Source organism: Peromyscus maniculatus, chromosome 5, assembly GCF_049852395.1.
Source record: "Peromyscus maniculatus bairdii isolate BWxNUB_F1_BW_parent chromosome 5, HU_Pman_BW_mat_3.1, whole genome shotgun sequence".
NCBI classification, from domain to species: Eukaryota; Metazoa; Chordata; class Mammalia; order Rodentia; family Cricetidae; genus Peromyscus; species Peromyscus maniculatus.
In genome coordinates this window covers 89,740,316-89,752,256 of record NC_134856.1, presented here as the reverse complement: position 1 = coordinate 89,752,256, position 11,941 = coordinate 89,740,316, and the positions used below count along the sequence as shown (strand labels likewise).

Here is an 11,941-nt window from a genome sequence, read left to right as displayed (position 1 = left end):
AGAATCTGAAAACGGATTCCAAGATGCATCTCTCACACTGATCCGCAGTTATGCTGGGGCCGTCATCTCAAGCTACTATAGGCATTTGTCTGAGACAATAAGCTATCTATTTTATCTTAAATCACCCTATGCGTAAGACATTTTACAGGCCTTTTTCATAAGTCATAATAAAATCACATGAGAAGGCAGCCTTGACTTTCTGCCCTACTATAGGGAACCAGGAAACTCTGGGAGCAGGACAACGTGGTTTCAGTGAGTCCATGGGGATGGCTTTCTGGCCTGACTTCCATTTGTCACCTGCCGATCACGTCTATCCTTCCCAGACAGGAGTCATCTAGGTGTGAGGCCAGCTCCATCCAGAAAGACTAGCCTATCTCTAAGAGCTAAGTGAACAAAATTTGTTGGATTTCCGACGTGAAAGGGAGCCAGCAGTTAGTCACGGTGCAGAGGCCTCTCCACTGTAATGGTCTCCGTGGCTTGAGTGACAGGAAGAAAAAAATGCAACAAGTTTCTTCCTATTGTGCCCCCAAAAGCCTGGGGCTGTTTTTGCCAGGCTTTGGAACACATTCAGGACATTTGAGGGGTGGGGAGAGCAATGTCAAAAGCCTCCCTCTAGCTCAAGGGACAGCTGTGGTAAGTGGGAAGACAAGGAAGGCAGGCACTGAGCTAGGCCAATGGCCCTTAGAATTGCACAATGGTGATTTCCCGGGGAGGAAGCCAGGCTGAGTAACACAGCAGGAATTTGTTAACAGTCCCCTTCCCCCCACTGCACCCCAGAAAAACAACCAGGCTCCAGATGCTGATAAGAATTCTTTTTATGTTATTCGAATAAAAAATACATTCATACAGAAATATAACAATCTCGCAAAAAACAATTTCAAATAAAATCTTGTAAAACAAAATTTTACAAAAATCTTACAAAGATTCTTTAGATAACAGGGTGCTTCAAAAAAAAGAAATAAAGAAATTTCACTAATAGAAATATTTTTTTTAATTTCAAGCAAAAGTTCTGCTTGATTGAGGCTCAGTTATCACCTGAACAGAATGTACTTGCTTATTATGAAAATTACAGGCATGGACATACACGGCACCCAGCCCCACCCAGTCAAACAACATCCATGATGTTTCATAAGTGAGACTAGCCAGCACAAGTTTTCTTTCTCTTCTGTTTACCTTCTTACTTAATGGAATTGTTATGGATAAGCACACAGCAGGGCCAAAAAAGGAGTTTTCCAAAACCCAGCATATCAAGTGCTTGGATTTTGAACTGCCAAACAAAAGTGCATTTTTCCCTTAAGCAAAATGAAATCAGTTCTGTAGAGAAATGTATTCATCAGCCCAGATACAAAACAAAACAAAACAAAAAAGTTACATGAGCTTAATCATTGCTCATTTCCAGGAAGATCAAACAAAATACCAGCCCAGCCAGACTCATTCTCATAAATATATAGATAGATACATGTCTATCTATCTATATGTATGTAAAGATCCACACCCAAAAAGCCAGCAGCTGGATGAAATATCAGAAATATCAGCTGTCTTCGCTGCGTTATGCCAATTTCGGGAAAGTACTCCTTGAAAAAGCTGGGAGAATCTACATGCTGGAAAAAATAGTTTCATCTGCATAAAAAGTATTCTAAAAAACAATCCCTGTGATCAGCTTACTCTTAGGTGAGATCTTCTAGTAAGGCTGAAAGTAAAATCCAAACCTCTGTGTGTCTGAGTCCAGCAAGTTGGCCAGTACTTTGTTCATGCCCCTTCTGAATGGCTGAAGGTACCCTACTATTCCAGGCTTGCCAATAATGACTAGCAAAATCAACAGGGTGGAATAGACTCAATGCCGAAAATGTCTTCAGCAAATCATTAAATTAAAGATAAAGCCTCTATAAAAGTTAGGTTATAGTTTTCAATTTTTTTTAACCTCCTTTATGGCCATTTTGAAATACTTCTTCACAGGCTGTAGAATTTTCTAGCTAAACATTCTAGTTTCTTCTTAAAAAAATATTTATATATTATCTATATATAATATATATATACACACATACATACACATACTATACACACAAATATACATACACAAGAAATTTCATCCACTTTTTTTTCAAAAAAAAAAAAAAGCAGTATACTTTCAGTATTACCAACAGATAGCTAGACAGGTACTCAAAACTTGTGCCTTTTGAGCAAAATATTGACATTTTTTTATACTTCTGTATCTTTAATATGTGTGAAAATGTTACATAATAAATACAGCCGGTGTGTGTGATCTGTACAATTGTGCAAGGTCTCTAAAAGAGTCTCATGGTAGCAGAATTAGTTTTCAATTATCATGTCTATTTTTTTTCCCCATTTTAATACTGACAGTCAAGTTGTTGGAAATGAACACATGTTGACATGTCAAAGGAGTTTTCACCTATTTGTCATTGTGGAGGATCTTAAAGAGGTGGTTTTTTGTTGTTGTTGTTGTTTTTGTTTTGTTTTGTTTTTTGTTTTCTTTTTTCCATATTATACATTGATACAGTACAATGCCAGGTGAAAAAAGAGCCTTAATTAAGCATGCATCACCCATACCCCTGTATTTGACCCCACAGAAGGGCCAATTGCATAAGGCACCATTATGAAGGTCAACAGTGCATTAACAGCTAGAAAACCAGAATTAGTCCTCAAGGCATAAATAAGAGACACATAGCTGCATGAGAAAAACGTTTTCTAAGCTTAGTGGTTTGATCCACCCGACTGAGAAAAAAAGTTTATGTTCTTAGCCTAATGTCACATTAGACCAGTAATTTCCAGGCCCAAGCATTTAGACATTTGACACGTGTCCAATTTCTTCAAAGGGCACCTTAAGATTCTCCAAAAAGTAAACTCAAATTCTGAGTCATTGAAAATACAACCCTACACTGCACAATATCATGTTGCCTGGGGAGTGTGTTACGAAACAGAAGGATCTGGGGGTCGTGTCTTGCCAGGCCTAAATGGCTTAAGGAATCCTTGTTTTAAACAAATTGAATCTTTTCATAGCTGCTTAGAAATTGGAATCACGATTGGAGACCCGATTTAAAAAATGGAAAAATATATAGCTCCCCCAGACCATGCACGACTTTTTTTGTATCATAAGGGAAAATGATCACTGTTATTTGTAAATACAGCTTATACAACGGGTTACAAATGAGTTCCATGTAGCCAGGAAAACGAGCTACTTGACACGCTGCACATTCTATAGCTGCACCAGACACCAGAAGGCCCTTTCACACAGGAAAGGGGGACAGGTACTCCCCTTGCCCTTAACACTCACCCTATGGGGTCCTGAGTTCCCACTCCCACCCTCCAAGTTTTCCCTTCTTTTTTTTTTTTTTTAATTTTTTTTTTTGTTTTTATATATATTTTTTTAATAAGGTGCAGACACCCTTCAGGAAATGATTGGTGGTCAACTCATCCCTTGGTATACTCCTCACACACAAAACATTCAAACTGCTTTTTTTTTTCTGTCTCTTGCAGTCATTTGCTACCACAAGGGGGAAAAAAAAAGTCTGCCTCACCATACAGTCAGTAATAGATCCTCAACATACAGTCATCCCACCCATTAACATTCTCAGTGCGCATGCTCACGGCAAAAGGCTCGGGAGCCTCTCAGAAGGTTAGGAACCAGTGGCGAGGCGAGTCCAGGGTCACCCAAACACCATGCACCGTGGGTGCTATGCCTATTCTGACATGACTTTTGTAGCCCTCAAAAGACCTTCCAAAGAGAGGCCCCTGGAGGTAACTGGGTAGGAAGCAAAATGGCATGCTTTGGCTGGTACAGGCATCCCTCCTTCCATGGCCGCCTCTCAGCCTGGAAGCCTCTTTTAGCCTACAGGATTCATCCCTCTTCTCCCTCAGAGGTGCCTCTTCATGTGCAGGGCCAGGTGGTCAGACCTGGAGAAACACCTGCAAGGGCAAAACAGAAACAAAGAAGTTAGGTTTTGCCTCCTGGATTGTGTGACAGACCAGATCCACACTTCCCTGAACAACTCCTCTGAGTCCTGGCCAATACTTTTAGGCACAGGGAACCCCAAGGGAGAGGAATACAAACACAAGAGGTATTCAAGAAACAGCGAGGAAGTCCCGGAAGTTCCATGGCAGAGTCTCAGTTTTTGAATTTGAAAACTGTTGGAGCCCATTTTGAAAACCTTCCCCTAGACATTTTTCTTGTAGAAGCCTGGCACACTGCTTCCTAAGAGAGGCTGTCAGTGTGTCACGGATTTTTTGAAAAAGCCCCAGACTTAAAAGAAAAGCCAACAAATACCAAGAAACTGCTGGCCTTCTTTCCAAGCTCTACTGCACACACCTACTCTGCTCTGGTTGTTTCCCACGATCCCACCCTTTTTTTTTCCTGAGAAGCCCTCACTGATCACTGACGTACCTGTCACAGTGAGAGCATTTAAAAGGCTTGGCACCAGTATGCTTCCGGAAGTGTCTGGTTAATTCATCACTTCTTGCAAAACGCCACTCACAACCTTCCCATGAGCATCTGTAAGGCTTCTCTCCTGGGAAGAAAGAACATGACAAGGGCACCATGATTTCACTGACATGCTGGGAAGAAGGAGAAGACTCAACAATACATACTGTGGGATTTCTGTAGCCTAACGACCTCACCATATGCTTTAACAGAGGGACAGTACCTTTGGCAAGCTAAAGGTCACAAGCATGGGTTCTTTCCTAACCTAGCCTGAAGCTTCACTCGGGCTGTTGTTCCAGGGATCTAGGTTGGACAAAGTCATGCTACCAAAATCAAAGATAACTCCTAACAATGACAATTACTCAGACTGCTGACATAGTTTCAGGGTGAGGTGTTAGCCCACAGGACCCACAGCCTTGCCGAGGGTTGAGATTTATTGCTTTCTCCATGGAGACATCCCCCACCTCCAGCACTATCCGGTTCCTTACTCATTTCCCTGTGGAATGAGTTGTCCGAGACCTTCTCCATTTCTACAAAACTGATATCACGAGTTTCTGAGAAACCTCATTCAAAGACTTTCAGATCAGTTTCTAAATGGCGACCAACCAACCAAACTGGCATCACTGCCTCGCTAAATTATAAGTATGAATTGAATAAAATGCTACCTATGAGTGAACACTCAAGTCCTATGGATTGAATAAAATGCTACCTATGGGAACACTCATGTCCTCTCCCAGTTCTGGGCCTTTTCAGGGCCCTGACTTCATCTCTCTAGAATTTGACTATCATCTCCATAAGATAAGAATTCACAACGTGGGGCTTTCCTGCGATCCTTCCCCTCATATCCTGTATGTTGTCCTGGCAGTTTCAAACAAACAGAACTTCAAATCTAAATAGTGGCACTGAGTTAAGAAAGCCCTTGTTTTAAGTGACTTTGTGACAGAGTATTCATAATAAACAGCCACTGGCCAGGACTACTGTTCCGAACTCAGGCCTTAAAATATCAGGGTCAACACTAGCCATCTCCATGCTGCCCCAGGACCCTCTGTCCTGACCTTGGACTTACATGACAAAGAATGAGGAGCAACCCAACATAGCATGATGCATGTACAATGGGGAAATAGGCACCGAGTGGGTGTCGATGGAGAATGTGATCTGGCCTCTTGTTTAATCTGAAAGCATGAACCATTCATTTGATTCAAATGTCCAGTCTTTTAAGATTCTACTCTGAACTCCAAAAAAGACCCAACTCCTTGGTGACAGGAATTTAGGAAGTGAGGATTTCCTTGCTTGTGACCACATCCTGAGGAGCCCTGGCTCCCTCCCAGGGATGGTGCAATTCACTGGCGCCCACCAGCGGCTGACCTCCCAGGCCCCATGAGGGGACTGACCTGTGTGAGTACGTTGATGTGCTTTCAAGTGGGAGCTTTTAGTGTAAACTTTCCTGCAGCCGTTAAAGTGGCATCGATGTACCCTCCTCCTGCCATCTGGGGAGGCGTCGCCACTACCCTTGTCACCAGACTTCCCCGAAGTCCCACTGCGAACCTTCCCTGGTGAGGGTAGGTCTCCTGGCCCACAGCCCCACAGTTGAGAAGATTCCCTGTTCACTTCTGGAGAAGAAGGAGGAGTGGAAATGACGGAGGAGCTCAGATTTCCTGAACTGACTAAGACTTCACCGATGGGATCAGAGGTAAATTTGGTCGTGGGTGAAAGTTCCTCAGAACTGTCTGAAGACTCGCTGCTGACATCAGAGTTCAGGCTGTTGGTCTCTAAGTTATAATTAAAGCTGGGGCTGGCCAGAGAGTCCTCTGGAGGACTAGAAGAAATCTTCAGTTCTGATTCTTCCTTCTTCTCCCGAGCTAGAATGATTTTGGTCCACAGATCTTCCTGGCTGTCAAATTTTATCTCAGAGGCTGACACGTAGCAGGGCTCACTCTGAAGATAGCGTTCCAACTCCAGGCAGGTCTGTGCAAAACGAACCACAAGAAGGCACGTGATTGTTACGACTACTGAAAGTGGAACTGAAAGCACACAGGAAAAAAAAAAAAAAAACATGCGACAAAAGACAAATAAATTATTTCTGTGCCATGTACTATGGGTCACAAAGTCTTCTGTAATGGGAATCTATTTCCTCATGAATGTTAGAGGAAAGCTGATTCTCGGAATAGGAAGGAAAAACAGAGGTAAAACCTCTCTTGGTTTCTTCAGTGTTGGACCAATGGCCACAAAGAGTGATGATCACTAGGCCTGTTTTGTTGTTATAGTTACAAGTGTTGACATTTCTAATGAGGATCCTGGTAAGCCACACAAAGAAAATCAGCCTTACACACATCACACCCCCTCCCACCAACCTAACAGGTTTAACCAGATCGTTTGACATTCTCTAGAATCAGGAGCATCAGTAAGAGCCCCAGCCATCCACAAGTATTCACACAACAGGACAGAAGATTGCACAGCACACAGTGTGGTCTTAAGACCCCCTTGGTGACACAGCTAATTATATAGGACTGGCCGTAGTCAGAGAGCAGACAGCAGATATCTGTCTGGATTCAGGGACATCAATAGATTTGAAGAGAAACCTCCCATTTCCTGTGTCGCTAAGATACATTTATATTTTATATATATATATATATACATTTATATTTTTGTAATGTCTTTTCCCAAGTACAGGGCTGTGGGTCCCACCAAACTTTAATGATTTCTTCACAGTGGTCAGAGGGAAACAAGAAACCTCAACAACACAAGTGGAGGAATTCTTCCAGAATGGCCATCTGCTATTGTAAAGGATGGAAAGGGGAAATTACTCCCTGGCCCTTCTGGGAGTCCCACAATGAACAAGGACTTTATCTCCTGGCCAAGAGTACAACAGTATGAGTCATCACTCCTATTTCTTTCACGCAATGCCAAAGGAGACTTCCTTTTGAAATTCTGACCAGCTGCCAAATAAGGACCCGGCTGAAATACACATGCAGTGTGCCATGGACAGGGTGCCCCTTCCCCAGCCCCGCAACCAACCTTTCAAGGAGCTACACAACTGCAGGGATCAGCATCCCCTCTCCCCACCATTTCAAACTTTCTAGCCACTGGAAAAGAAAAATGGTAGGAAACATTTTAGGATTAAATTATGTCGGCCCTGATTTTTCACTAGGTTTGCCTGCATGCCCATATAAGGTTGTCTGTGCCACTGAGTATTCCATTCTACAGATAGAAATTTCGACACCAAACTGCAACAAATTGTTATCAGGGTACAGACCATCTTGAGCACAGGCTACCGGCAAAAGGGTTAATGCTTACTAAACAATGTGCTTTCTATCACAGTATATACATATCCTCATCCCTCCCTGTAGATGCTTCACACAGCAAGCAGGAGCAAGCCAAGGAAGGGGGGGGGCTGCTGCTTGTTTTCTCTTTCCCCCCAAAATTCGATGTCTGTTACAGTGCACACAGTATCTGAATCGAGGCGGCGATACATATTATTGATGTTCCAAAGAAAAGGCGAGCACATTTATGAAGATCTTGTTAAACTTTAATCAACTGGCTAATTTAAAATCTCCATTATGCTGATGAGCAGTGGGGACCTGATCGCGGCTCTCTGGGAGTTTAAAAGGCTCTGAAGGGGACCAGGAGCCAAGTCTGGCTTGTTGCCCAAATCCCAAATGCCTAAAGGAAACTACTAAGATCAATTTCAATCACGTCCCAGGGAGCAGCTTCTTTGAGGAGGAAAAATGAGGAGGGGGAGAGGAAGGCAGGAGAGGATTGTTAACAATTAAGCCGGCATGTGGAGGTTTCGGCCAACAGTTCGCTTTTCATGCGTTTTAAAGCCTGAGAGGTTGTGAAAACCACAGAATATATTTCATCTGCTAATTCACTTGGAGAAAAAAAAAAAAAGCCAGCACAGAAGGGTAGAGAGACATCCACCGAACCATCGTTTTAAAGACAATGGTAAAAGTGTTCAAGAGTGTCTCGCCACTTGAGAGAATCACAAGACTTAGAATGGAAGAGGGGGGGGTTATTTCTTATATTTCCGTTGCCCCAAATTCTAGTTCCATTAAAATGCCGGAAATCGAGATTTTTTTCTTCCCTAAAGTAAGACCCGAAGCAACTAGGAATGGACTCATTGTCATATGACTGACAAGTCACTTGTGTGCAAACAGCTCCCCCCCCCCACGCACACACACCCGCCGCGCAGTCAACAAGAAAAGCAGGTAAGAAAAACAAGGCAGACATTGGCGAATGCTAAGAAATTATCCAGAAGGAAAAGAAACTGCAAATGGCCTTGAGTTAAAAAAAAAAAAAAAAAGAGCTACTGCATTCCGCAGGCAAAATATTAGACTTAAAAAAAAAACTGGATGTACAAATATCAAAACAAAACCAAAACCCTTAAATCAAATCTTTTGGCAGTAAAGGCAAGCTCGTTCATATGACAAAGTCCAGCTGCGGAGTTTGGAGCTGGTACAAGCCCCAAACTTGTGCCAACGGCTCCGGTCTGGATCGGGCAGAGGAATTTGGGGTTCCCTCCCCTCAGGTGGATGCTGCTCGGAAGCTCGGAATTAGCAAAAAAGAAAATAATAATAATAATAAAATAAAAACGTTCTGGGAACAAGAGCTCGCCTCCACACAAATGACAACTCTAGTCCTCGCTGCCGAAGGCTCGTTTTACAGCGCCTTCATCATTCCAGGCAGCAGAAGGGCATCTTAAGATCATTATTTTATTTTTTTAATTAGGCAAACGCTAATCATCATTAAAAAGATGCACTTCCAAGCACACACCATCTTGCCTGCGCCTCCGCGAGACTCCCTCCTCGGCGCACCGGGCACGTGAAAAAAAAAAAATCCGTCTTTACCTGTTGCCAATATTCCTCCAGGGACGGCAGAGCCGAGAAGTAGCCTGTTTCGTGCACAATCTGTAGTTCCTGGAAGATGCTACACATTGGGAGCACATCCATGTCGGGTTGGAAAAGACAGTCCCCGCTGTCGGGAAAACAGGGAGGAGAGCGATCAGGAGTCGGAGCAGAAACTGTCCCCGGGAGCGCAGGTGAAAGTTTCATGCAAACTGGATGGCGCTGCAATCGTACGCCGGGTCCGGACCCTCCCGCAGCCCGCAGCGCGCCGAGCCCACGCAATATTTGCAAACAGCGGACTGACTGCAAGCGTAACCCCTGCAAAACTTCCCTATTCAAAGCTCCGCTGCCAGCCTCCCCCCTCCTCCTCCGCTTGGCTCCCCCCACTCCTCCTCCCCCCACGTGACCAGCTTGGAGCTCCGCCCCCAGTGATACCCAATCCGGCCGCGCCTGTCCCGGGGGCTGCGCGACGATGATGTCAGCTCGCACCAATCGCCGGTGCGGACACAGAGCGGCCCCGCCTGGCGTGACCGAGCCTCTCCATTACAGGCCTCTCTATTGGTCCAATTCGAACTCGGCCTGTGCTGATTGGAAAGACGTCTCGCAGGCTATTTTTAGCAGGGTATATATGGCGAGGGCTACGCCGCGCCGAAGGAGTCGGCGCTGGGAGGTGCACGGCCGAGCGCCGCAAATCTGCGGCCGGAGCTGGGGGAACCTGGCCGGGGCAATCCAGCACCTGTCCCCGTCTCCCGGCCGCCCGGTTCCACCTCTGATCCCGTCACCCGGACCGGGACCCAGCAAAACAAGGAAGCTGATATCTGCCCGGTCCCCCCTTCCACTTTCTCGGTCCCTCTGTGCTCGGTGCCCATGTCCCCGGATCCTTGTCTGAGCCTCCATTCTCCTTGGTCCCCTGATTTTTCTCTTTGTCCCGAATCCTCTCCATACTCAGTGATGTTGAGGTGACCCGGAGTGGGCGCAAACAGCCCCGCGGATCCCTGTGTAGCGATGGGACCTTGGACCGAATAGCAAGCAGGGGTACTGATGCCTAAGAGTCACTGTATGGTAATTTCTGTCTGAATTCCTGGGACTGAGGATGAAGGGAACCCGAGACCTGCACGTTCTCCAAAATACTCCCACTTCCTACTCAGACCGAGGGGGAAACGCCAGGGCACCCCGAAAAGGCCCTACCTGGCCCGTGGATTAGATACACTCAGATTCTCGGGAATTCATTTTACGTATTGCAAGCGCAGCTTTTCAGTTAGCATCCCAAACAACCCGATAGTGTTTTAGCAAGCTCGCATAGATGACCTGGCGCCACCCCAAGTTGGATAGCTGGTCATTTCCAACTTAAAAATGCCCCTTTGCTTGATGCACAACTCTCATTCTAAGATGCAGATTCTGCTGCTAATGGGGTAGAAATCTGTTTATCTTGTAGAAGGCAGTCTCCAAGATGCCTCAGCAAGGTTAACAGGCTTTCCCGTGGATGTGTAAACAATTTAAATTAGGCTGAAGCTGACATTAATTTCTTTTCCATATAAATTGTCTCCTAAAGCACACCATGATATTCATTTTTTTTAAAAAAATGAAGACTTTGTAACTAGAGTTTTTGAGTAAAAAACCAATTATGACAACTTCAAAAGTAATATTTAATGAATAGTATGCTTTTAAACGTTGTAAAATATGTAAAATAATTTTAAATTTTTTTTTTACATTTTCATATTTAATTTTAGAAGTCTAAAACAGATGCATGTACCAGAACTATAAACTTGTAAGGGTCTTAGATGGGGATACTTATGATTGCTAAATTGGGAAAAGTTATCTTTCCAAAAAAATGCCTGCTGTAGGGAACACATGAAGGTGACCATTGGCTTTCGTTCATCCCATTTACCTTAGTGACAAAGAGGCAAGCCTGTCCCCGCTGGGTTACGTGGTTATATTTTGTTTGCAGGAAGGGAATGGAAATGGCTTTAGGATACACATGCATAGGTTGAAATAACTTCCCAGCGAAGCCCTTATACGGAGCTAGAGCTTTATAATTAGCAGTGAGTTTGTGACTTTGGAATTAACAAAGAAGCAAGAATCACATCAAATCTATGAATGAAAGTCAGCATGATAGTACACATGGTAAAGGATTAGGTGAAAGTACAAGACACTGACTAAGTGAAGGCCTTAATAAAGCCTGGAGGAGGCTGCAATTCCTTAGGGGTGTCATAATGAAGATATTGAAACTTCCTTTGTTGGATAGAGAATTAGTCATTATTTTAACACATTCCCTTACATTCCTATAGAATGTAAAAATTTCTCCCTGTCTCTTACAAGCACTGCCAGTTAAATAGAATATTTGCATAGTTTATTTTTACAAGAGTGAATTTAATTGGACATAATAGAGATACAATCAAAACTGTGACTTTCAGAAAAATTAATTAGTGTAAAAGTAGAGTACATTCATAGACTGAATTCCAAGTAGAATAAACTCTGTGACTTCCTGCTGCTCCCATTAGGCATTCAGCACGTATTATTCACATCCTGTGATGGGGCCAGGTACACATATATTTACAAAGCCGGCAAAAGTCTTTGTCATAGTTGGGGTAAGGGGCAGGGCTCCAAAGATGTTCTGAATGAAAGGCACTTGTACTGCTGAGTGTTTAACTATTGATGGGAAAAT

At 43.9% G+C, this 11,941-nt stretch overlaps 1 protein-coding gene across 1 annotated transcript; it reads right to left on the bottom strand.

Annotated features, from left to right (window-relative positions):
- Positions 1–797: 797 nt before the first annotated feature.
- On the bottom strand, positions 798–9,620 carry Klf6 (KLF transcription factor 6). Its single transcript, XM_006987841.4, has 4 exons — positions 9,280–9,620; positions 5,827–6,400; positions 4,400–4,523; positions 798–3,924 (listed from the first exon to the last, which is right to left on the bottom strand). Exons 1-4 carry the CDS (start codon positions 9,481–9,483, stop codon positions 3,873–3,875), a joined length of 954 nt encoding a protein of 317 aa, XP_006987903.1. The 5' UTR covers positions 9,484–9,620; the 3' UTR covers positions 798–3,872.
- Between the last annotated feature and the right edge of the window lie 2,321 nt (positions 9,621–11,941).

Coding starts and splice junctions, on each gene's coding strand:
- Klf6 (XM_006987841.4), bottom strand. CDS start 9,483: ATGAAACTTTCACCTGCGCTCCCGGGGACAGTTTCTGCTCCGACTCCT. Junction 4,524..5,826: donor ACATCAACGTACTCACACAG/GTCAGTCCCCTC, acceptor CTTTCTTCCCAG/GAGAGAAGCCTTACAGATGC. Junction 3,925..4,399: donor AAATGCTCTCACTGTGACAG/GTACGTCAGTGA, acceptor TTGCCCTTGCAG/GTGTTTCTCCAGGTCTGACC.